Below are 27,569 nucleotides of genomic sequence, written 5' to 3'. Positions count from 1 at the left end.
TTGCTCTATGGACTATTGCTCATGTTCACATGCCCAGTACTCCAGTAGTTCTTCTGTGGCGTTGGGCCAAACAGGAAGGCTTTGCTGCCGATATGCATCAATGAATGAACCTTGTGTCCCCCATGAACCTGTGCCTGTTAGTCACTTCACCTATCAACTGTTTCAGTGATCTAGCCAGTTGGGGTGTAGAATATATATATATATATATATATATATATATATATATATATATATATATATATATACACATGCTATTTGGTGCAAGTTAGCTCGTGGGGTTATAATCTTCTAGGCAAGATTATGTGTTAACTAAGGAGATTCACCTCAAAACAGAGCATCAGGCTCAAAACTAGCCTCCGCGAGTGTTTTTGTCCTAGGCCGGGCTCACACGGACATATTTGAAGCGCGTATTTTGTGCACAAAACAGTGAATGGCTTCAATGAAGATACATTGATTTTCATAGTTCCACTCACACTTTTCCTTTTTTCGCGTATTATATACACAATATACATACACATGTTCTATTTTGCTGCATATTACCCGTGTACAGCCCTATTGTTTTCTATTGGTACGTTCGGAATCCAGTATATTACGCACTTACCTTGTGTATGTTTATTTATTTTTACACGCATGTTGCTAGGAAACATGCGAAGTTTAAAAAAAAAAAAAAGGAAGCAACCAGGAAGCCAAGTGCATGACAATATATGTAGACACGCTGTTCATGCACAGACAAAAACATGACAATACTGCAGTTCTTCGCGCCAGTAAATGCTGTGACTTTTACGCAACGTAATACCGTACGGTCATGTGAGCCCGGCCTCACGCTGTAAGGTAATTCATACGTAAACAATGCAAAAAGAATCCCTAGCAGTCTGTCCTCTAGCTAAACACGCCATGTCCCTCCCTGTAAGACCCTTGGCCTGCTGCCTAGTATCTCCACATAACAGCCTTCATACTGTCGCGGCTCCCACAGACAGGCTACACCTGTCCTCCCAGGCCGGAGAGCATTGAGAGAAGAGCTCACACCTCCCTGAGGGTGGTTTCAGACACACATTTTTGCATGGGCGGCCATATTGCCTGTGCAGCCAATTCAGCTACAAAGGGGTTCGGGCTGCTGAGCCTCATGTTTAATTTACTTATATGAAGGCAGTTCAAATAACGAAAAAAAGCTCATTTTCACCTTTCAGCCACTGCAGTCCACACCGCAGCGGTTCCCGACTAACTGCCTGGTAGCATGTTCAGGTGACAAGCTGTGGTAAATCCCTAGCCTCACTAGCGAAGGACACAGGGTGCGGACTGCAGTGTCAGGAGGACAATATATGCCATTTATCTTTTAATGCATAAAAGGAGGCATAAGGGGACATTAGTATATGACTGGGGCATATAAGGAAACACTGAATGAGGGGCACTTAAAGTAGTACTTATTGTGTGAGGAATAAAGGGAGTACAACATGGATGAGAAGATTGCTTAGAGATGTGGAAAACAAAGGCTGGTTGCTGGAAAAACAAGGAGCAAGAGATGTTGTGTAACCCGAACAGATTTTGTATAACCAGATGAATGCTATATATACGGATATGCCAACAGCACATGAGGTATACCACGCCTGTGGTCAGACCCTTATTTGATGCAGCAGCCACACGGAGCCTGGGATTCCCTTCGTATTGTAGTATCATATAAGTAGAAGATGTGGCAGCATCAATGGGTGTAGAAAATAAATAAAATTTATTCTCCCATAGTACAAAAAAGTGCGACGTTTCGGACCCCAATTGGACCTTTGTCAAGCAAGACAAAGGTCCAATTAGGGACCAAAACGTCTCACTTTTTTGTACTATGGAATAATAAATGTACTTTTATTTTCTACACCCATTGATGCTATCACGTCTTCTACTTATGTGTAACCAGATGAAGTCATCATAGCAGTCTGGTCTGGATGGATAAGAAAAGGATAAGTTCTCCAATCAGAGGAGATGTCACCGGCGTCACTACAGGCAACGGCACAGAAATCGCCTAGACCGTCTTTAGAGTGCCTGTCTGGAGCTGGTATAAGTACGCACTTGGCAGGAATGCATGTCCTTATCTAAGCTTTTGCATGGGGATTGTAAAATGTTTAATATATATTACACATAACCTTTTTTTTCCTCTTTTCTTTTGGAGAGGAGTGGGGAGGGGGGGGGGTGTGTGAGTGCTCAGGTACATTCTTTAAACATTGGCCATCAGCACTTTGTCCATCCCTGGCTTTTTATTACAGTTTCTCGTGCAGTTTTTTGAGCAAAAGCCAAAAGTACATCAATTACTTTTCAATCCATTTCTGATTTGGCTCAGAAAGCTGCCACAAAAATCTGTTGAAAACCCTCCACAGGCCAACTTCATAGTTGTGAGTGCGATACACACCCGTGCATCATGGCCCTATAACGCACTCCCACCATGTGAATCCCCTGTGGATGTGACGCATTTTCATGTCTATAAAAGCATTACATCACTTCAGGAACGTAGCGATTAATGATGAGCGAACGTACTCGTTAAGGGCGATTTCGCAATTAAGCATCGCTTTTTTCGAGTACCTGGCTACTCGGGTGAAAAGATTCGGGGGGCGGCGTGGTGGAACAGGGGGAGCTCTCCCCCCCCCCCCCCCACTCCCCTCTGCAACCCCCCTCTCACCCCGGCCCCCCCGAATCTTTTCACCCGAGTAGCCAGGTACTCGAAAAAAGCGATGCTCGATTGCGAAATCACCCTTAACGAGTACGTTCGCTCATCATTAATCTTTTGAAAGATAATTGTTGAATGTAAATGCTACCATTGTTTGTTTTTATGCTAAACTAAAAATCATCCTTTGACCAGCCAGCTGATAGCAAGGACTGCACACTGATTCTCCATGGGAGTGCTGATAACATTGGAGCTGTATGCAAATAACAGACCACCTGCTGTTCTCTGCATACAGCAAAGGGATGCTCATTTACATGCAAATCAAGCTTATAAGCTTCTAATAGGCATTAGTAGCTATGCAAAATGATCGCTCAAAAAATGTTTTGAGCGATCATCTTTGCATATAAATGGGGCTTAAGCCAGCAATCAATTGGATTGAAGTAGAATGCATGTCCAAACCATCTTACCCAGAAGATGACGATCTCCCTTGAGCTGAAATCGACCCCAAGTGTCACAATATATCTATCTAGCTTGAGAGAAGTTAGAAGAAAGTTACAGGTCTCCCCATGTTTAGAACTGCTAGATTTTTTCCCACTGCAGTGGCCTGACATGGTATTGCAGGTAAAGTTCCTATTCATTTCCATGGGCACTTTGCCTGCAGTACCAAGGCAGGCCACTGCAGTGGGAATGAAGCTGTCTGCCTCCTGCAGAAATTAGCTCAACACATGAGCACACCAAGCCAGTGCGCAGCTGAGCAGCAGGGGTCAGACCTTGGTTGATCTATTACTGATGACCTATCCTAAGGATAGCCTAATCAATAGTTTACAACCCCCTTAAGTCTATGCCCGATTCATCATCAAGTCATCTGCCTTGCTAATGAATCTGGTTAATTCTACACAGTGAAATGTACCACACTTATGATAGGCATATTAATACTGGTGCAATGACTACAGCCATCAAACAATGTTGTTTTCAAGGGGTTTATATTTAGAGGACTATTTTCTCAATATTTTTTTGTAAACAAGGTCAGCACTTGGGGGTGACTATGCACACTCAATAGTTATGTAACCAAATCACATGTACACACACCGAATCAAAAGTTAAAATCTAAAACTTATCTGCACACCAGACAACCAAACACATTGCCTTTCTGCAAAAATGAGCCAATTGCAGCAAAAAGCATATTTACTTGAGAGAAGCTAGATTAAAGAGGGACAGTGGGAATATGAGGGAGGAAAATCATTCAATTTAAAAACATAGTAACTGGTATCCCATGGGCCTAATTAAACATTCTCAGAGTTGTTCAACATACATTTCACACCACAGGTAGTCTTACATGAGTTGTAGGATACTCATAACAAATAATGATTTATCTTAAGATTTCAAGTTATATGTTAATATTTTTTTTGGTCACTGCTGTATACATGGTCAAAAAAGGAACTGAAAAGCCTGTGGTGTTGGCACAGCTACAACGGCTTATTTAAGTAAATATAAAGCATCTAGACAAGCATATGAAATGCAACAAGATATATACATTTAGGGCTCCAGTCCACGGGCGATCGAGTATTGCGTTACTTGTGGCGATAATCCGGCCGCGAGTAACGCAGGGCACGCTTTCCATAGCGCAGCACCTGTCCATGGGCGGAGAATTATAGTAATTTTCCGCTCGCGGGACTCAAATCGTGACATGCTGCAATTCTCCGCAGTGAGCCTATCTGTCAGATAGGCTCAACGCAGAGAACTGTCAGTTCTCTCCCCTGCTCCCTAGTAGCGGAATATCGCTAGCAATATGTTCGCCCGTGGACAGGGGACCTTATACAGACACTGTCATTGCAACAAAAACTTTCATAAAAGCAAAGTTAAGAAATTTTGCGGGGGGGGGGGAAAAAAAAAAAAAAAGTCTCTTTTTTTACTGCTCTTTTCCATCCTGCACTCATCATTCACCCTGGAAATCCACATGGCAGCTGTCTACCGGTAAAATCTGCCTTGACAAACAACTTCAATGAGGCATCAAGATACATGCTGCTGCCTATAGAAGTCTATGGAGAGGAGAGTGAGGAGGAGGAGACAGCTGCAGAAAGTGAGAGACACCTAGATGTGGGTGATGCCAGTAAGCATTCACTGTCTCTGGATTCACAACCACACTATGCAGTGCTGCTCAATAATGTGATATCCTCCATGATGCTGCTTCTATGTGCGCGTTGTATGGGAAACATCGTAGAATCTGGTCTACACTGACTCCTGAGCCGAGCACAAGAAAAACTGATAATTAGAAATGGAGCCTGCAGCAGGGAAAACTGGTGGTAAATGCAAGATAAGAGTCATATCATGGCCGGATATAATTTTATTTCTCATGCCAGCAAAATAACGGGTCATGTACACAACTATATTACCAAGTCCAAGCCGTACAGAGCCATAATACGACACCCACAGAAATCTTTGGGGCCCTACTGCACACCTCCAATTTCAAAGTAAAACATAGAATGGCGAAAAAAAGTAAGTCCTGCTCCATCATTGGGGAGGTACTTTTGTAGGTCAAAATATCTGCATAATATGGAGGTACCACACAGCAGCACAAAAAATGCCCAACACGCCATAGCATCTATCCATAGGGGTCCGTGCACACTGCTCTGCCTAACGCCTACAGAATACTTGCAGTAGTATAGGGAAAGGCTCAGTCTACAAGAGGTAATGCATGTCAACTGCTGTCCTGCAAAGCTGCTACATTAGTAAAACCTTTTTTGCAGACTCGTTTAAAGTCATCGTCCCAAGATAGAAAATCATCTGCAACCAAACGGATATGGAATAATTTTGTGATCAGTGATAATCTGACCGCTGGTACCCCCACGATCCTGAAGGTCTACACATGACTAGAGAGGTAGTCATGCATGTGTGCAGCCACTCCATTCAGTTCAATGGGAACATTGGAGATTGCCAAGTTCAAGCACTTGGCCATTTCCAGTGCGGTCATTGAAATACATGCAAGGGTGCTTCAGGATCCTTGTTTAAAATCTGTGTGCGCCCCAGGAGTCAGACCCCCACCGATCACAAAATTACCACCCAACTACCTTCCCTCTTTAACTAAGAAGTCAGGCAGATGTACCGGATGATGTTCACTTTCAAAAACTGTCACAATTACAGCAATATGCCCTTATAATGGAATTGAAGGCTTTTCAAGTGCAACAATGTGACAAAAAGTGGAACTAGGGGATTGCTTTGAGGCAATAATTAGCATAGTACATAAGATAATTATATGCACCAATAAGGTTGTTTTCACATTGTGTCAATGGTTCCTGTTAAAAAGTATACACTAGGAAGAACTAGTGATTGATATATTGAAATGGAGACTGACAAGTGTCTAGCAATCGAAATGACCAACTCTCCCCCCCCCCCCCCCCCCCCCAAAAAAAAAAAAACGCAAAGAAAAAAAAAATGAAAACTAAAATCATCAAAAATTTTCATGCACCTTCTGGAACAACTTTGGACTTTCTTTTGCCATACATTACCATATAATTGAGGTTTGCATATACCTCTTGCTGTATTGTTATCCATATACGTTTGCGATGTAATGTACATAGAGTACCACTAGTCCTGTGGGCATTTGTTTGCTAGATGCTTCAGTTTTTGGATCGGATTCCTTTTTTTCAGCTGCAACTGTAGTGACAGATTCTTACCCCGATTTTCAGTCTAGTCTTTTTGTTATGTTTTTCATTTGTTTTCTCCATTGTACAGTCTGTGTCTACAGTGTTCTAATAAGAATAAAGCACTCTGTCATTGGCTGCTGAAGCCTGGAAACATTACTTCAGAGAGGAGACCTGGAGCAGTGGCTCTGGATACAACGGGGAGCCAGGAGAGGAGAGTACAGGCTGTTTGTTATTTTAACACATGGGGAGCATGTTTCCACCAAAGTTAAATAAGTTAGACAACCCAGTTAAAGCATCCTTGCCTTTTCAGTTGATTTCTCAGAATAAACTGCCATGTGTGTACATGAGCAGCAGCAGTATTTCTGGCCATTATGATTTGTAACCTGCATTTTTCACCAGTTTTTCCCTCTGCAGGCTCCCTCTCCAATTCCAGTTTTCCCTGAGCTAGTGGGTAGAGACTAGTTGCTATGATGTCTCCCTTGCACATCACACAGAAAAGAGCAGATCTTGCTCTCATGTCACCATCATACATGGAAGACCTTATACAGCAGAACTGAGCAGTGTAGCTGTGAATTTAACATGGATGCAAGATAAAACACTAGAAGCTTCAGTCATGTCAGCAATGAATTGGATGATCAGTACACAAGGCAGAGTGAGGAGAAGACATGACTTAAAAGTAGAGAAAAAAAAATTCAAAATAAGATATTAGGTTTTTGAAATTCGCTTACACTATTGAGGATAGAATTTTAGGACCATATTTAAAGGGGGAAGAGATTAGTGGTCTGGGACTAAAATTTGTTCTCATAGCATTTTTTGAAGGTTGAAAAAGACTTCTACATTGTTAAAGGGGTTGTACCAAGATTTCAAGTTATCCCCTATCCATAGGAGATAACTTGTTAATCGGTGGGCGTCTCACAATTGAGACCCTACCAATCTCAAGAATGGGGATCTTATGTCTCAAGCCAATACTCCATTTATTTTGATATCATTGCAGGAGGAGAAGTGAACCCCGCAGTGACAGGCAAAGGGGGACATGGGACCCCTTTTCTTGAGATCAGTGGGAATTCCACTGGTGAGACCACCACCAATCAGGAATTTCCCCCCATGGTGAGGTGATAACTTGAAACTTTGGTACAACCCTTTAAGTAAAACGTTAGTGATGGACTCCCGAAAAAACTGTTTTACCTAAAGATCACAACAAGACCGCTTCTAGGTCCAGGTGCACTACCACACCGTGTGCACTGCTGGCAGAAGAACACACAAAACAGAGTCCATGTAAACTGTTGCTTAGTGTTAGTGCGATTAGGATTACTTCTTCACTCAGTCAGCAGATTACTGCTTAAACCACTGTTGCCATTAAGTAAGGGTGGGTTAGTGCAAATTGCTGGACATAGGCATCCTGATTAACAGTGAGAACCTAGATGAGCAATTCTAGTACATCAGTAAAAAAAAAAAAAAAGGTACTAGAATATATATTTTGTGGGAAGAAAAATTAAAACACCACAGGGCGGCACTTTCACTAGTGCTCTGAACAGTCACCGATTTAAAGGCACAACCGTATAATTTTAAAATATGACTTCTCAAGTGATGGAGGGATATACAGTAGTTCTCTTTGAATGTCTGAGAACACCAGTGGCTGAAATGTATAAACTTCTAGCATTTGACTAAAATAACCATTTGATGGCATTTGCACCAACCAAGAATTTATGGCATATGCCATCCATTTTTAAAGTAGAATTCCTTCAGCAGGATACACCTTCACTTATGGCAGCTTTCTAATAACGTGTCTGATCCTTTAAATGTAAAAAGCAGTAAGGACAGCGCCCCTCTTGTGAATCTCCAAATAAGCCAAGCAATGTGGTGAAGTAAATATTTAGAAACGACTTACCCGGTGTAGGTGGAGGGTGCTTCCCATTGGGGGAGGACCCTTCCACTCCACACCTCCAAGTCCTGGTCGGCACGTAGAATCAAAGGACGAGCATCAGCAGGATCCAATGAAACATAGAATGTGTTCCTTAAATAACCCCCCGTAAACACGGGGAGGAGCTCGCCCAAGTTTGTTGTATCCCCCAAAAATAAGGGGATTCAACTCCTCAAGAGGAAAAACAAAGGGAAAGATATACGAAAATATCTTAGGCGCTCCAAAGGACCATTCATATAAAATGTAAATGCAGGAAATCCCTGCTAAATTTATTCAAACAATAAATAAAACAATGGCAAAAAATATGCCAATAGCAAATTATGCAAATATGCAACGCGTTTCTCAAGCATGCTTGAGAAAGTCGCAACTAGTGGCGACGAAACGCGTTGCATATTTGCATAATTTGCTATTGGCATATTTTTTGCCATTGTTTTATTTATTGTTTGAATAAATTTAGCAGGGATTTCCTGCATTTACATTTTATATGAATGGTCCTTTGGAGCGCCTAAGATATTTTCGTATATCTGATCCTTTAAATGTGGTAACAATATTGATCGGGCACTGATTAATGATCATGGAAAAATATACTGGAACATCTGATCATAATACACCCGGTCGTGTATCTGAACAGCAGCAGATAACATGTAATTTTATACAGGCATGAAATCTTAGTCAGGGTCAGTGGACATGCAGTATTAAAATCAGTCTGGATGGGAAGTAAACAGAAGAGTATCTTAAGCCTGACAAAAATAGATTGTCACTTGACCACAAGGGTCCCTCGCTTACTGAGAGTGGATTTTTTTGACAAACTAGCTAGCAAAGTTGGCTCCTCTTCTGCACAGTGATGTTCACTACCAGGCATTGTGCTGACAACTGCAATAAAACACATTCATGCGGTCTCACACGACTAGATGTAAATTGCGGATTCCGCAAGCGTATGGGCCGCAGGTATCTGCGTCACCACTAAGCGTCCGCTTAGGAAATAAAAAAAATATTTTTTAAATCCTGCGCATGACCATTTGTGTGAGTACGCAGGGTCACGGCCAGGCTCACAGCTGGAATCCACAGCGGGCATCCACAAGCTAATTCCACTTACGGCCCTGTGAGACGAGTTTTAGAGGTATTTTATACAGGACGATTGGCAGGCGCAATACACACGTACTCAAAAAGTGTGCCATAAATGGCTGTACAATTGAAAGAATGTCTCATGTGGAGTACCACAAGGCTCTGTCCTGGATCCAGTGGTGGTCAACATTTTTTTAGAAAATTATTCAGATGAGGGAAAACTGATCAAAATTTGCCAATAAAAAAAAGCTAGGAGAGATAGCTAACACTAGAAAAGATTCAAAAAGATCTAGACAAGCTTTAACAGTGGGCTGCGACTAACAGAATAGTATTTAACAGTGAGAAATGCAAAGTCTTACATCTGGGCAAGAAAAATCAAAGAAAAAAAAAAATGACGTGGGAGGAATTCAGATAGGCAATAGCATGTGTGAAAAAGACTTGGGTATACTAATAGACAATATACTGATCATGAGTCAACAGTGTGATGTAGCAGCAAAAAGAGACTATTCTAAGTAGTCTCATACAGTATGCATGCACTGCTACCAACATGCAATTTTCTTCAAAACTATTGCACAGATCACTATAAACAATGTACCTGTTACTACCTTATGTGGTCCTCAGTGGTACAAAAAGATTGCGACAGTCTCTTTAAGGACTTTCCAAGGAAGGTTACACAGTTTAAAAGGTTTTGTCCAGTTGCAAGCTATTGATTTGCCTGTCTGCAGAATAAGCCATCTGGAATCCCCATCGGTCACCTGTTTTCCAGAACAACGCGCTTGAGAACTGAGCTGATATTTGCAGCAAGCAGTCAGCTCCACCCCCACTGCAGTGGCTGGGAGTGGTATTGTGGGTCAAATAGGCACTGAAGTAACTAGAAGCTTTCTGCAATATGTAGCCTGGGAACAGAGCTGTCCGCTTCCTGTAGAAATGAGCTCCGTGTATGAGTACAGTAGCCCAGCGAACAGCTGACTGGTGAAGATCTTGGATAGCAGAGCCCCACTAATCTACTACTGATGGCCTATACTACTGGACAAGCTCTTTAATGGAGTTCAGCTCTGATACAGTAAGCAGCCAGACAATGGTGGAAAGGATCTTTGGCCCCACTCCCTTACGTAACTCTACAGAGGTTGCCATTTTTGGAAGAGTGAATATGCACCCAGGCAATTAAAATAAAGCCGTGGACTGTAGCTCCACCCGTCTGCTAGTATGGGAAAGCTCGGGAACGGTATTAAAAAATAAAAAAAACAAACACAAACACAGTCTGCACCACAGGCCAAGCGTTACTCCGTTTTAGAAGTACAAAGAGGAGCGGGAGTCCTATGAAGACAGCCTACACATGTAGCTGAAGTGGTGGAGGCTAGCCAGGAAGGAGAGTGGACCCAACTAACAGGAGGCCCAGAGAGAGGCCTAGGGGACTATATACGATGTAAAGTCCATGTAGATTGACCCTCCTCTTACTTTACTGCTGTAGTGGCTACTACAGTAGAGGAAGAGGAGGCTCATGTGCATAGCGGATGGGAGGAGAGAGAGTCTCCCTCCCCACAGTTTCTTTGAGGCAGAGATGGGATGGCCATGTAAAACATCTGAGTAGTGGCTCCTGCACAGCCGCAAAAAGGGCAAGCCACGGTGTATTCAAAGTATTCAAGGGCTGTTGCGAGTGCACCCTTTTCCCCAGGTCCATTTAAAATCTCTGGGCAGGGTGGCAGTCTCGGACCTTACGGGATTACCTAAAAGGGTTAATGCTACCATATAGTGTCAAATATGGTACCACTTTAGAGCAACAGCTTGCGTAATTAGGTAATATGTAATAGTTATGATTACGATTGTTATGGCCCAGCAAGGCACTAGAGGTAGGCCCCCTGTCCACGGCCGTAACGGAATATCTCCAGCGATATTCCGCAGCGGGGAAGCAGGGGGAAGAACTGTCAGGTCTCTGCGCTGAGCCCATCTGACAGATGATTCTCCACGGTGAGCCTACTATGATTCTCCGCTCGTGAACGTTGGGGCTGACGGATTATCGCCTCGGATACCGCAATGAACCATCGCCCGTGGACAGGAGCCCTTATGCTGAAGTTAAAGACTTTTTAGTCATGGGGGATGCTATGTGAAGCCATGGACAGCAGAATACCAGACAAGGCTTTTGCGCATTTGCCAGAATTATTTTGGTGGCCGTTTTCTTCAAGTGTGGACTGATAGATTAAAGTAAAGTCAGTCATGAGAAGCATATATTCTAGTGAAGGCTTCCATGCACTTGTGTACTGAGTGTGCGTATCTAACCAGCTTCCACATGATATTGGCAGAAGGAAGCTAGATGTGAAATCCCAGCAGCTGCTTGTACCAGAAATTATAATTAGAGCCCTGCCTGTTTTTCAATTGGACCTGAGAAGCGAGTCAATTTCTAGCCAGAGCAGGCATATATGGTAAGGGCCGGAGTTGACAAGTGCCTTGATGTTACACCAGAAAGGAATGTACAGATCCATGGGTTATACCTTTTATAGCACACAGTTGGGATTCCAGTGAAAGCTTAGTTATGGTCACTTGAAGAAGGTGCTACCAACACAGTGTTATAATGCAACATTCAAGTACCGTCACCCTCCTATGGAGTGCAATGTAAATAATATTTAGGTTACAGAAAAAAAAAAAATGTTTATTGCTACAATGAACCGCCTTGGTCTGTCACCACCGTGCCATCATAACTTCCACCTGTTGCATGTCTACACAGAGCCGTGTTCTCTTACAGGACATTCAGCTACAATAGTAGCACAGGGGAGGGGAGTGGAGGACCCGACAGCGTAATGTCCTCTCCTAGGAGATACCCCCTTTTTCAGGGAGTCTCCCGGAGGTCGACCTTCCAGGAGAGTTGGCAAGCATTTACATTTATGCAAATAAACACAATAATTTGATGTCCCAGATTGTATGTGTTGTGGAATAATATGGTCATGAGAAATGTAAGGTTCTTTAGACTGGTAACCAATAGGCTAGAGGATTTTGTAGTCTGCCACTTATTCTAAAAGCAGAACACTGTTCTCTATCTCACAACTTAAAAAGGGCACTAACTTTTGATACAATTTATTCATCTAGCTTTTGTTAGGGTGAACGTCCGCGGGCAAATGCACTACACGTTTCCCGCTGCGGAAAAACAGTGTAAATTCCGCAGCCATTAGGTGCTATTGAACCAAATAGCTTTCTGCCTGCCAATGCTAAGAGTTCTGCGAACAGGAAACAGAATGCGGCATTTTCTATTTTCCACGGATTTATGCCACAGGAAGTTTCCATTAATATAGCATTAATGGAGACCGCGGAAATCTGCGATCATTCGCAGACACTTTGTTTTTAATCGCGGTACTCCAGTGGTGTAAATCCGTGGGCGTATCCCGCGTCGCTCGTGGGCATGAGCCCTTAGTCTCATTATTTCTGTAACATATTTACATTAAAAGCTTGTTACTTTACCACTCCAAGGCTGCCTGCACACAAACGGGTTGGATTCCGGATGTGGGATCCCTCAGCATAATCAGACCCTAGGCCCAGCTGGTGAACAGTTGGGGGACTGCACTCTGCCTCCACCCATTCTACTGGACAGCCAATCAAGTTGTGGGCCTTGTTTGTGGGCGTACTGTTTATCTCCACCCATTACTGTGGTGGAGACAAGATACAACAACACCCCTGCTTCTTGCCTTTTGTTGTCCTGTAGATGCTCCACATGGCTTGCCATTGGACATTTGCAGTACATTTTTTTTTTTTTACATCCCTGCTTTTTTTTTGTACGATTGCTAGACGATGATGCAGGTACCTGTGACCTTTCCGTAATGTCATTGCAGAAGGGCCGCAGGTTGGACAGCTTCCATTGAACTCAATAGAAGCTGTCCATGTGAAGCCCACACGAAGAGAAAAAAAAACATTTTAAGTGGTTATCTATAGGGGATTCCCTTCCAGTGTCTCTGCAATCCACTCTGTTAGGTACAGAGCTTCTGTAGTAATGAGACAGTCCCACCTCCACTCCATTGCTAAGGAAATAATCTTCACAGAGATGCTCCTGTGCATTCAGGGACTGCAGACTGACAGATCTGCTGACACTGTGATAATCTCCAAAATCTCTGCCTCTCCTAGGGGTGTCTATACGCATACTGGGTTTACTCACCACTTGGGCAGAATGCCTAAAACGTCCTGGGAAAACAGGGGTGGGCATTCAGATTCTACTACCCTGCCGATTGGACCACAGATTGTGCAATGCAGCATAGGAAGGGCAAGGAAGTGCAGGACAGTGAACTACTGACAGAATGCTAGGCTTGCTACACACCCCTGCATGACAGTGGATTGTAAGACTGCAGGGAAACAGGAATATGGGGAAGACTACCTGAAAATCAGAACACAGACATGAAACAGGGTGTAAACAGAATTAAATTAGAGGGCAAGAAGAACTTGGGTGTATTTTAAGAGACTTATTGAAAACTTAGGTACACTTTAGCTTTCCATTAGTTGTTCACCTTCAGTTTATGCTGAAGTAATAATGCAATAACTGTGGATATCCCATGTGAAATACTATATATTACTGAAGTGGTTTTGAACTTTTGAAAAATATTTAAAAAAAAATTATATTATATTAATATATATATAAATTTAAAAAAAAAAATAAAATTATATATATATATATATATATATATATATATATATATATATATATATATATATATATATATATATATGTCACCTGAGAGCACATATAGGAAAAGGTACCACAGCAGAAGAATGAAGCCTGTCTGACGCGGTTCATAATGCCATATAAAATAAGCCCAAACTATTTAAAAACCAAGTAGGACAAAGAACAAGCTAAACTTCAGAGTACATAGGTCAATTGGCCTAAAAATAGATATCTTTCCAGCAGCCGGGTAAAGAGAAGAAAGTGAAATGTATAACCTGGGAAGAATAGCATTGGTAATATAATACCGGAGATCTCCTCTCACTTTCTCTACTTACGTCCGTACAACTCATTATTTCTACTATCCATGAAAAGAGTCAAACGGAGAGACACACCGGAAATAAATAGCAAATGCTTTGTAATCTGTTAATTATTTCACTCAGCGGCACATTATATTAAAAAGACAATGATCACAGATATAAACAAGGATACATTATAAATTTTACAGACATGCAATTAAGATATGGAACCTTTCATATCCTGCTATGATAAAAGCTTAATATTTCCATATTGCCTGCTAGAAGACTGTTTAGCCTTACACTGTGAAGTCCTCAAATAGTAGACGGACCAATACAAGTAATGCAACTGAACATAAAATACTGCCTCATTAATCCATTTTAGCAGAATAACCAATTAATGGACAGTTAGTAAAGGACACATGTGTAACCCTTTTATGTTATTGCCCCAGTGCATCTAAAGTAAGAAATAAAGCACCTTTTAAAAAAGTTTATATTAAACGTTCTCCCATTTTGTCTATAGCTCTTAAGCCAGCCTTTGTGCTTCTGTACTCCCCTCTACTTTTCCTACAATACATTGATTTCCATCCGGGGTCTCTAACTCCATCCCACCTCACCTCTCTGCTGGTTGCCACATCCAGGCTCCAAGGGGCAGCCAGGTTTCACTAAAACAGCTGAGCATCCTATCACACAGTTTTTGGAATTTTTCAGATGCAGTTCAGGGACGGCATCATCTCTCCTTAAGATGAGCGAGGCGACTTACCAGGCCATGCATGCCCCTCTAAGAAATATATGTAAATATGGATATTTCCCAGGAGGAGCATGCATGGCCTTATAAGTCTCCTCACTTACTTTCTAGGTGCTCTCCTTAAGCCTCATGTCCACATCAGAGCCCGAGTGAATGGGCTCCATAGATTTCTATGGAAGCAAGCAATCCGCAATACATCTGCAATCAAATTGCGTATGCATTGCGGATTTGTAGACAGATACCCCTCTGGTTCAAGCAGAGAGGTGGATAGGAGGAACTTTGGTCATTCGTGTACACCCACGCAGGGAGAAAAATAAATTTGCATCCGTGACTACCGGCAATCATTTAAAAATAATTTCTGCTGCGGAAATTTGCGTGCAGAATCCACGCGTGCCATGAACATGAGGTCTTAGAGAGGATACCCCTCCCAAGCCACATCATAGGCCTCTCACTGGCCAAGCCAGAATCCCAATGCGCACGGATGAGGGGCAAAAACCCGGAAACCGCTGTCTGTGTATGGATTCAAACCCAATTACCGGAATGCAAGTCAGCAATAGTGCGAGAGAGAAGTGGTTGAAGTTGGTAGAGCTGAAAAAGGTCAAACGATTCCTAAATGTCAAGGTATTTAATGGAGTCAGAGCACCATTGGAAAGGAAAGGATTTGGGAGTAAAATGTTCAAAATTTCAGTTTTGGAAAGGTTAACCCTAGGGTTACTAACAAAGACCTATTTTGTGAACTGATCCAAGATTCCAAGATGTAGAGAAGGGAAACCCTGTGATTGGTGATATAGAGTAGCAGGTGGTTCATGTAAAGGACAGCTTTTCATTCCCTCTTTTTTACCATCATAGTATAGCAATCACAAAATGCTCCATAATGCTCTCCAGGGAGAGAGGGCAACCTTGTATGGTCCCATTTGAAATATTAAAATGTGGTCAAAGGAATCTCATTGGTTCATACTTTTGCAGTAGAAGCACGATATAAAGTCATAATCCTATTGTCCATTGTTATGAAGACCTGTATGAAGGGTTAGACATTGATTTGCAAGGGGGCTGCCATCCAATAGGTGGCTTGTCAAATGCAGAAATAGCAGAGCTCCATATACTACAGTTTACAAGAATTCCTCCTCACTTCTGCAGCAGTTACTGAAATAGTGAAGTACAGGATTCTTAGGCATTTCCACAAAACCAGCCACCTCCTAGAGCCTGGATGCAGAGGATTTGGGGCAGGACACAGCCAGGGACCTACACGTTTTCAGGAGATAGGGGTGGGACCCACAGCCAGTCATTTATGGCATAGCCTGTTCATATGCCACAAAGGGAGTACCCAGAAGTAGGGGACAGGTTGTAGTTACCAATACATGACTGCAAGAGCAAACAGATTTTTTTTTGTAGACTGTAACCATGGAAACACAAGTGTTTGCACAGCAGCTGCAGACATAAAACAGGAGGAGACTTTTAATCAAGACTATTCGCGAAGTTACTGCATTTTAGATGCACCGAAGCAATAAAATCATTGTGAAAGTGTGCATAGTCAGTGCTGAACAATTACCGCTCAGTATAAAAGGGCCCTTAGAGCTACAATTAGGAAACACTGGGTAGTCAGAGAAGGACCCGAGTGATCACACATCAGCAGATTGACTTTAGAAAAGGAAGTCGACATTAAATAAATAGCATGGACCGATTAGTTATACCAGAGCAAGTTCGAACCTCTTATTGTTATATTTGGCATGTAATGCTGCGCAACTCCACACTGATGGGAAAACTAGTTATGATCCAGTGTCTGTTCAGTGCTGTAATATCCATGCTACTTGGTGCTATTCACTTACTGAATTTAGTCACTGATGTGGTCACTGCCTCTACAGCATTATAAATGCGCCCTAAAAGCGCCGCGGAATAAGTTGGCGATATACAAATGTCAAGATTTATTTATTATAGATCAGGCAGTTTTACATGGATCCTAAACCACAGGGATCTAGGACATTCTTAGACTGGGTTTTGTGCCCTTCACAAAGTCCCACTGCATCCTTCTGTTTGTATGGAATTGGAGTCACTGTAATATATTATTCTACTTTTTTACAGCTCCTGCTATGGCAAGTATTCTTGTTTAGAAAGTGTGCTACAATGCCTAAAACTGCAGAAGACAGGGCTAAAGACAGTTGTCAAAGGTGAGAGGGCTTCCCAAACAGCAACACATGTCTGTTTCCTGCATCCCTTAGAGCAGGGTTCCCTAACAAGTGGCTTAAAGGAGTTGTCTCGCGGCAAACCTCAAAATTTTACCTTACCCCATTCCCCCTGTCACCCCCCTGGCATAAAATAGCAAAGTAAAGCGTTTTTTAAGCCGCTTGTTTCTTACCGATCCGACGAAATAAGGACTTTAAAAAATCTTCTCCCAAGATGGCCGCCGGTCCTTTCCAAGGGATGCACTGCGGTTTTCTCCCATGGTGCACCGCGGGTCTTCTCCCATGGTGCACCATGGGCTCTGTGCGTTCCATTGCCGATTCCAGCCTCCTGATTGGCTGGAATCGGCACACGTGACGGGGCGGCGCTACGCGATGACGCATAGGAGGGGGCGGAGCCAGAACGCCGCTCGTGCCTGGACCGAGCAGAAGGGGAGAAGACCGCACAGCGCAAGCGCGTCTAAAAAAGCAAGAAGACATCAGAATTAGACGGATCCATGGCGATGAGGACGCTAGCAACGGAGCAGGTAAGTGAATAACTTCTGTATGGCCAATATTTAATGCACGATGTATATTACAAAGTGCATTAATATGGCCATACAGAAGTGTATACCCCCACTTGCTGCCGTGAGACAACCCCTTTAAGAGCTGAAAGCTCTTAGGGCTACAGGTGGCTCTCCAGCTGTTGCCATTACGGTATGTGGGGCCAACAGAAGAAATCAGCGCTAGGATCACAACCATATCTTTAACACTTTTTCACTGTTACAATGTAGTGAGGCTCAGTACTAATATTCAGGTTTCAAAATGGCTCACACCTAGGTGTGTCAACAGTTTTGCCAATGCAAAACTGCTGATAGTGCTACTTAGGTCTGGGGGGAACTGGGATTGTACTTACCTTTGTATAAGTTTTCAGAGGATTTAAACTTAATTTTCTCATACTGTGTGCTGCTGCTGCAAGTGCTTCAGAGGCAGACCCTCTCACCTAAATAATCTGTTCGGCACGCTGCTCCACAGCTCCGATGGATAATTATATCCAACCAGGAGTCCATTACAGCTGTCGGAGCACCTCCAGAGCACTTGTAGTGGGGGGAACAGTGTGGATTAATACGGTTTTCTCACAGTAGCCGATACTAACATGCAGAAAAAAAAATGGTAAATATAATCTCCTCTCCCCTGGCCCCAACCAGCACTGTCAACTTAAGGTAGTTTTGAATAGGCAAAACTGCTAACAAAGTTTATAGTCACCTTTAAGCCAGTTGCACGAGTGTATTATAAATTAATTTATGCGCCCAAAATACAGACAGCTGTCAAAGCCTGACCGCACATCTAGTGACCTGAACTCAGAGCATTATGGGTCAGTACTGGTGTATCATGTCTCCACCAGAAGAATGGGTGGTGACAAAATGCACACTCACAACTTGATTGGCTGGGCAGAAGAATGGGTACCCATCATCTCCCCAGCTGTGACATCCGATCTCCGCTGCTGCTAACCCTGTCACTCTCCCCCTGCCGGGGTGCCATGTGCGCTCTCGCTGTTGGAGACTCTGTAAGTGACTTTTCTTGCTGCTTTCCTATTATTCCCTTTGCCGGCTTCAGCTCTCCCGTGCACTCTGCCATTTGTACTCCCCACTCCGGTGCTGTCATTCTCAACCCCCAATCCCCCTTTCACCGCCATTCCATCTCCCCTCCTGGAAATTTTCACCTACCAGCTCCGGCGCAGTGTGTCTCCTGTAGACTATCCCCAACACCCTTCCATCAGCGCTACAATGTGTCCGCCGCTTACAGACTTCCATCCCCTCACCTGTCAATGGCCCCGGCGCTCTGCCTTCTCCCCTCCCTGCTCCAGCACAGTCAAGTCAGCCGCTGTCAGTCTCCTCAACGGCCAGCCTCGCATAATGGCTGCAATATGTGACGACAGCGAGGAGACTGACAGCACAGAAGTTGGGAAGGGGACAACGGAGAGCAGTGGAGGGGTGAGTGACACCAGGCGGGAGGGGAGAGGATAGGCACCCATTCTCTTGTTGTGGCAAGTTGTGGGCGTTTGTTGTGGGCCTGCATTTTGTCTCCACCCATTCCTCTGGTGGAGACAAGATACACACCAGTACCTCATGGGTCCCTATGCTCTAAGTTCAGGTCAGTGGAAGCACAATCAGGCCAGGATGCTTGTCCATATTGTGGGGGCATGAATGTGCTCGTAATGAACCAATGAGAAACTGGCCTAAAAAAAAAAACAAAAAAAAAAACGACATGTGGAATCTAGTCCGCCCATGTGAGCACAGCCTTCGAATGCTCCCCTCACACTTGCGTATATTTAGTGCGTATGTTACAAACATAAAAAAAAATTCTAATTTTACCGTGTATGAAAACACCATAATACACAGGGATATTCAGTTACCTACTCTGGTAAAACACAGCATACTACCACCATACAGTCAGATGAGCCCGGCTTTATTATAGCCTATATTATACAGCAGATGTGTGCAATGTGTGTCACTTTGTGAGCAACAATCACCCTTTACCAACTAAGTTTTCAATTTTAACTAAGCTTATTCTTTAAAGTATATCTCTACTTTTACGGTATATTCACACATAGCCGAAAAACTGCATTTTCAGTAGTGGAAACGGCTGCAGAAAATCCACAGGATTTTGCACTGCCAGTTTGGATGAGATTTTAAGAAAGCTGGGAAAATATACCTGCGGTGCAGATTTTAAATCCACAGCATGTCAATTTATGCAGCCATCGTCTGCCCAGCATAGCGCATTCACGTCTTGCTATAGCAAATGTATATGTGCATCAGCCCGTGAGAGACTGCCCTAAATCTGCAGTGGATGAGCATGTCCTTTAGCCTAGTCCCTACTTGGAAATAGGTTTCTGGAAATGGTTTGTGAACAGTTTGCAAACACTGGAAACATGTTACTGAGAAACAATGTTGCCATGTTTGTAAAATGTTTGGAGTCCAGAACTGCCATAACGGTTCGTATCCAAAACCACGCAGTTTCTTTGGAGGAAATCCACTTTTCTCTCAAAGACACAATGATGTGTTCTCTGTAAAATAAGACATAGTGCTTTTAATCTCTTTTCAACCTCAGGTCAGGATCACACAACTAGTAATACGCTGCGTTAGGAAAAAATTTTTTAAAAAAACACAGCGTTTTACCAGCATAGGAAACTGTGCATCCCTACGCATGGTCACGTTTTTTGCACGCTTATGCCTGCGTACGAACAGTATTTTACGCACACTGTCATACACTGGCTTCCTGGTTTGCTTGCTTTTAAACGTTCTTCCTAGGTTTCCTAGCAACATGAGTAAAAAAAACACCATACATACGCAATGCAATTGCGTACATAGTGCATGTAGGACGCACTACAGAAATAGGGGGAAAAAAAGTCTGTGTGCTGCGTAACGGAACAATGAAAATCAATGTACTTTCATTTATGCCATTCTCAACATATTACGCGTGCGTAATACCAATTCAAATAAGTGTGTGTCAGCCTGGCCTCATTGTGTCCACTATTTCATTAGACCAGTTTCCCACGGACAAGATTTGTGAATTGCGAGACACACAAATATCAATCCCATTCTTTTCAATGAGGGGGGGGGGGGTCATACAAAGGAGTGATTTTGGCGGGGGGGGGGGCGGGGGGGGGAACAAACAAACAAAAAAAAACGGTGAGAAAAACATGGCATGTCCTATCTTTGGGCATGTGAGGTTTCCCCTTTGAAAGCAATGGGAGAAACTGCGCGATTCTCTGCCACAGCCCTCTGCCGCAGCATAGTGATGCAAGATGATTTTGACACAAGGGCACCCCCTCATCCATGCACTGTGGTGTGAACACGCTTCATGGCCCGTTATCGCACTCACCCGTGTGAAATTAACCTTAATGCATCATTTCTGTTTTTGAACTGCGAATTTGACTGCTGTTGGACAAACGCCTCAATGAGTTTAAGGGTATGTTCTCATGGCGGACTTCACTGCAGAACTTTCCACATGAATTCCACAACAGAATAGTCTTTCAACCATGGTTTTCGCTGCAGTCCCACACGCAGATTTAGCCCTGTCAATTAGCAAAAATTGGCACGTGTAATTCCAATGACTTTCCGTGTCAAGTAACTTGTCACTTCTTGATGAGGAAACAATTTTCTTCATCAGACTTCCACAACCGGATTTTTCCCATTGACAGGGCTAAATCCCCCACATGGAGCAGCGGCAAAAACTACAGTAGAAAGATGGGGATTTTACCATGGTTTTTGGAGCTGGAATTCAAATGGAGAATTCAGCAGCAAATTCCACCGTCTGAACATGCCCTGGCGTATAATCCCTCATCCACATAACATGCAGATTAGATGTTGACAGCACAGCTGATCGAGCCTCCATGTATATTTCACAAACTGTTGGGCATCCCAACAACTACTGCGCCCTGCTTTCACACAGGAGCCATGGTATAGAGAATGGAGGAGGATCAGGCCAGAGATCTCTTCTGGCCGTCCACCTCTATTCACTGTAAACAGGCAGGCATCCATAGATGAACGACTTCATACTAGTTGCTTGGTTTTCAGGTGAGCTGACAGGTTATCAATTCCTCACTTATTGCCCACCTTGTGTACACAGGACAACCATCGCCCGTTTCCAGAGATTATTCAGACGCTAATCACACTGTGTAAAAACATCTAAAAACATCCAAACATGCAAGACCTTGTTTCTAGTTATCCATTTGAAGTGAGAAACAGACAGTATTTGTAACACTGCCCCAATAATTCATAATCGACAATGCAAGTTTAGGGTGCCTTTACATGGGACAGTCATCCCAAGACTTATCGCTCCTGTGCTTTTACACAGGAGGAAGAGTCGTCCGGAGAATGGAAGTGGAGTGCACAAGAGAGCTCTTCCAGCAGCACATCTCCATTCACTGTGAACAGGCAGTCGTTTAAAGATGATCAACTGCCTGATGACAGAGTGAGGAAACCTCATTAGTCACTTTGTTTCAGTGGGTGATTTCTCACTCAGTACCCTGTGGGGTCCTGTGTTTACATGGAACCATCATCACTAAAAGTAGTACAGTGTGATTTTTCTCAGTAAGAGAAACAAAGTAATCTTGTAGATATGATACCTTTTAATGGCTAACAAAAATACATGAGGTTACTGCGAGCTTTTGGACCTCTCAGGGTCCTTCCTCAGTCAAATTTCCTGAGTAGGTTTGAAAGCTCGCTATAACATCATGTATCAAATCTACAAGATTACTTGGCTTCTCTTACTGAGAAAAATCACACTTTGTTCTACTGGCCAACACAGTACTACCCGACATGGTACTAAACTCTTTGGCGAATAGTTGTCCTGCATAAAGCCACCCTAGAGACAGTCTTAAAATGCTCCAGAGTCATCACAATGACTTATGCAGGATGATAAATTTGATACATTATTAGACTGTCTAGTCTAACTTTATACCATCTATTAGTTTGCTCAGTCTTAAAGCAGCAAATAGAATATAGTCTAAAAGACAGAAATTCTCTAGTGCTTGTAATCGACACTTTTTAAAGGGGTTCTCCCGCGAAAGCAAGTGGGGGTATACACTTCTGTATGGCCATATTAATGCACTTTGTAATATACATCGTGCATTAAATATGAGCCATACAGAAGTTATTCACTTACCTGTTCCGTTGCTGGCGTCCCCGTCTCCATGGTGCCGTCTGATTTCAGCGTCTAATCTCCCGATTAGACGCGCTTGCGCAGTCCGGTCTTCTCCCTTCTGAATGGGGCGCTCGTGCTGGAGAGCTGCTCCTCGTAGCTCCGCCCCGTCACGTGTGCCGATTCCAGCCAATCAGGAGGCTGGAATCGGCAATGGAACGCACAGAGCCCACGGTGCACCATGGGAGAAGACCTGCGGTCCACCGTGGGTGAAGATCCCGGCGGCCATCTTCGCAAGGTAAGTAAGAAGTCACCGGAGCGCGGGGATTCGGGTAAGTACTATCCGGGTTTTTTTTTTTAACCCCTGCATCGGGTTTGTCTCACGCCGAACAGGGGGGCTATTGAAAAAAAAAGAAAAACCCGTTTCGGCGCGGGACAACCCCTTTAAGATTACTGCAAAGAGCACCACCCCAGCAAGTACAGATGCATCAACTATTTCACCAATAAAATTAGGGTCAAAAGTATATTTAAACGTAGGGGTTACGTCCACGACTGTTTTCACCGTGTATTACGCATACGATGAGTGCACACGTGATATAGGATGAATGGAGCCAATGGACTTTTATTGATCCATGCACATGTAGACACTGCGTGTCGATACGCTCAGTAAATAGATTGCAGCATGCTCCATTTCTCCACGTACCCACGCAGTGCGAGCCCTAAACTTTTGTGTAGGCTGCGTATGAAGACGCTGTCCATACACAATACATTGGAGAGTTTACAAAAAGTGTCACACTGCACAGTGCACATGCAGCCATACATGGTCCATGCCCATAGAGAGTACGTTTGCAAAATGAGTGAAATGCTGCAGGGAGTCCATGGGCGTGAACCCTACTATATGTAGTTCTGGGCTTAAGTCTTGCACATACAGCGTAGTCGCAGAATCAGTTTTGCAGTTGATAAGGTGTACAAACTGAGGGTTAAAACAAGCATGCATACAGAGCCACAAGTGTCCTTATCTTCCTGGAGCATGAGCTCCATTAATGTTGGACAAAAAGCCATTTACATGGCAATAACAAATTTGTGACTTTCTTAAAATAAAGGCAGAGAGAGGTGGGGGGGGGGGGTTGACGTTATATTGACACACACACACACGGAACTTTAATTTCATTATCAAAGATGGTTTCTATACTACACTGCAATACATCAGTATTGCAGTGCTTTATATTGGCCTATGAGACCCTGCCTCTGGCTACCGTAGAGGGGAGACCCAGAAACGTTCTTACTTCCAGGTGCCATAGCAACCCATTGGCACTCTCCTGTGATTACATTGCAGGGGCCCAATGGGTAACAAAGTGAGTTTCCTCCTTGTCCTCCTTTTACATGCCATGGTCACATAGAGAGTTAAATGGTTGGGATCGGAGGTTTTTCCACTCCCAGCTGTGAGACAGCTGAGCCCAACTCCTACCAACATGCCAGCTTTATTCCAATGCGCCATAAAAAGGCACATGTATTGGAATAAGGCCACTTAGTGACCTTATTCGTAATCCGTAAAAAGGAGTATTGGCGGTCTCTAAGGGATTAGGAAACATTATGGAGCTGAATGCATTGTAATTTCCTAATCTACTGTTATTAATGGAAATTTTCCACTGGTCTATAAAAGAGGTCCTTATAAAAACCTGCAATGCTGTGGGAAACCTCAAATTTCCTGCAGTTGTATTGCAAATCCATCAACATACTGTAGGCTACTATTTAATGACAGCTTGTATTGTGTTGACAGTCTACAGACCCAGGCTGGTCATAAAGCAGTCTAAATAAACGGCCATGCTGGTTTTAACAGAAAAGCTCCTGTGGCTAACAGCTCAAGTAAATGACTAACAGTAACTTTATCCAAATGTAGGTAAAATTTCTTTCCCACCAGTTCCATTAAAATCTAGAATAATTTTAATTAAATATAATCTACTGTTCATACAATGATAACATTTAGCTCTTGATAGCTGAAGTTTCCTCAGATTTCATATATGTAGGTTTACAAAAATTTGCTCATTTCAGGCAAACCAGAGACTCTTGGTTTGTCTGATGAACTAATTTGCATACTGTTTTCCCATGCAGCATTGCATGAAAATAAGTCTCAATACACCTGCTGGGTCTCTTCAATGAAACCCACCCCCTATATGTAGGTCTAAAGAGATACAAAAGTCTGTAATTATGCATGTTCCTCTTGAATAGCCAACATGTTTTTAGATGACTTGTTAGAGGTAGTAAAACAATACTCCTCATCTACACAGTTGGGAACATGCAAAGAAAACTAAAATGCATGAAATTGCAGTTCTGGAGGCAAAAGTATTTCACTAAAGAAATATATCCCATATTAAGAAGGCAGCCATATTTCATAAATATGAAGCACACGTTGTTGGAGAAATTCCAAGCAGTTCTAGCACAATGTTGGATCTTTATTTGCACTGGGATGTGTAAGCGGTCACATGACTCTGCAGCACATACAGATATAGTAACAGATCCATGACGACATAGACCTGAGTAAAAAGCAGGGAGAAAGAGGAATGCAGAATTCACAATGGATTAGCCCAGTGATGTCTCCCTGACTGACAGATGTCTCTGTTGGGACTAGCATTGCACATGCCTGTATTGTAAATGGCTCTTTTCTTTCTCCACGTCAGGCGCAAATGATGGAGAGGAAACAATCCTATACCCAATAGCTATTCGTGCTAAACAGATCATTAGTCAAGACTACTAAACACCCATCCAAGTCACAGCTATGCTAAATGTCCCTTTATCCAGATTACAGATTTCTGTCTGTGTTAATGCTTCAAACTGAACACAGCTTTTAGCAGCTGACTATAAGCAGCTAACACTAAGGTGATCAGCCAGGGCTATGTAGCAGCAGGGTACTGTCCATTGCCTTGTAATGGCTCTTTGTACTGTATGTACAATAGAGGGGGGCTCAGTCACAACCCCAAAATGTACAGTGTTTTTCTCTTGTGCCTTTTTTCGTAACTTAGGTTCGTCTTTGCTTTGTGATCACTGATACAATGTCAAACAACTTCATACACTAGAGGGAAAAAAAAAACCTGGGATGAATATTAAGGATAATTATGATGTCACCACAAGGCTAAAAGGAAGCCAAAGTGAGGGAGTCGTGAAGAGAACAGAAATGCTAGCCACTGGTGATTATAAAAGGCACACTTTACAAAATACTAAAACGTGCGAAGATATTATAGGAGATGTATTATTTCGGCTCATTAAAGCTGTATTTACACAGGTTATTGCAATATTGGAACGAGAAACTTGGACAGATATCACACTTGCAAGCCTGTTTTTTTTTTTTTTATGCGAGTGCAAAACAATTTGCACGAAAAATGCATTGCTGCATGTAGCGGTAAGAAGAAAAATAGAAAGCGCATTGCACATGCATGAAAATTGCATGCAAGTTTTTTGCCCCCATAGGGAATAAACCACAATATTGCAAAAAATGAAAATATAGGACATGCTTCACTTTTTCTATCTTGGTCTCACTTCGAGAAAAATCGCCTATTCGAGTTCTGAACATACGCCAAATTGGATGGAACTCACGTGAGGAAGTCATCTGTATATAAATACAGTCTCATATTTTTCTAAAAAAGTATCCATTCAATTCATTCTAACAGCCAACAATATCAAATCTTGCAGAGAGGATAAAACTGACACATTTGCCTGTTATTTATTTCTGCAGAGCAAATGTGGCAACAAATTGCACAAACAGTAAACAGTCACTAAGTATCAGTTCCACTATTTATTTTCTGCAGGATCCCCCCAACCATAAGCAGACAAAGGAAGATCACTCATCACTTTTGAGAAGCCAATCCATGGTGCCACCAACTAATGTCAGCGGGTCAGTCCTCAGTGGTCTCATTACACCTAGGACAGCAGCTGCTCTTTGTATAGTGCAAGGCTTCTCCACAACACCATGCTAAATCAACATGCAAACTTAGAAGCTGTCAGCTCAGACAACCTCCAACCTTAATTGAAAATTACTGCCATAGGCCAGCCCTCTGACTACTTTTTGGAGGCAAGTGACAGTTCTGGATCATTAGCATGCAGACAATGATGATCATAGGGGGGTTGGATGGGGGGAGTGAGGGGCCTATGACTGGCAGGTCATCAGCACTTTCTTCCAAAACACAAGGAGAAAGTAGGAGCCCCCCACAGTGCCAACATACAGCTCAGCCCCACACCACCCCCAATACTAGCAGAATGACAGCACAATATTGGCAGCTGACTGGCTGGGCACACAGGTAGAAATGCATGTCCTAGGTAAGAAATGGAAGAGTCACAGACCTGGTTAGAAGCTGCAGAGCAGGAGGAAAGGGTTTCGTGAGCCTTATAGAGAATCCCCTGTCTGTGCCCTTCTCACATACACACATACATACAGAGACTCCCTCAGCTGCTCTATGCAGTTCTCAGGAAATGAATGGGGGCACACAGAGAACTGTTGTACTTGCAAATGACTTACCGGGATCACGTGATCTGCTAAATCTAGGGTGGGCCGGTGGGTGGAGGCTTCATAAACAAGAGAGGACAATATACTGGGAGCATTAGCAGCGTGCATCGAGTTACACGGGGACCCCCAGCCTGGGGGGATGCGGACAGCCCACGGCGCTGAGCCTCTTACCCAGCGGCTTCTCTGTGGCCTGGCCGCCTCTAGGACACGTTACATCCCTGGTACTGGTTGGGAGAAGCGGCAGTAAGAGTATAGTAGGATGTATACCGCTCGTAGTCTCCTATGGAAGTCACAGAGCGGTCGCTGCCGCTGCCG

The 27,569-nt window shown here is 43.2% G+C and overlaps 1 protein-coding gene across 2 annotated transcripts in view; it reads right to left on the bottom strand.

Annotated features, from left to right (window-relative positions):
- The window catches only part of KLF12 (KLF transcription factor 12), a 165,409-nt gene extending 138,102 nt beyond the window's left edge, over positions 1-27,307 (bottom strand). Inside the window, exon 1 of one of the 2 annotated variants that reach the window (XM_066581095.1) lies at positions 27,267-27,307. Coding sequence is in view for 1 of the 2 variants with exons in the window: in XM_066581085.1 (XP_066437182.1) it covers positions 27,092-27,177 (86 nt within the window). In the remaining variant the exon portion in view is untranslated. Of the gene's footprint in view, positions 1-27,091; positions 27,206-27,266 lie in introns of those variants that run through there. The other variant, XM_066581085.1, reaches the window with a different exon arrangement.
- Between the last annotated feature and the right edge of the window lie 262 nt (positions 27,308-27,569).

The sequence above is a fragment of the Eleutherodactylus coqui genome, chromosome 1, assembly GCF_035609145.1.
Source record: "Eleutherodactylus coqui strain aEleCoq1 chromosome 1, aEleCoq1.hap1, whole genome shotgun sequence".
In the NCBI taxonomy this organism is placed as follows: domain Eukaryota; kingdom Metazoa; phylum Chordata; class Amphibia; order Anura; family Eleutherodactylidae; genus Eleutherodactylus; species Eleutherodactylus coqui.
The sequence above is the reverse complement of the archived record's forward strand: the minus strand, read 5'-3'. Positions and strand labels throughout refer to the sequence as shown.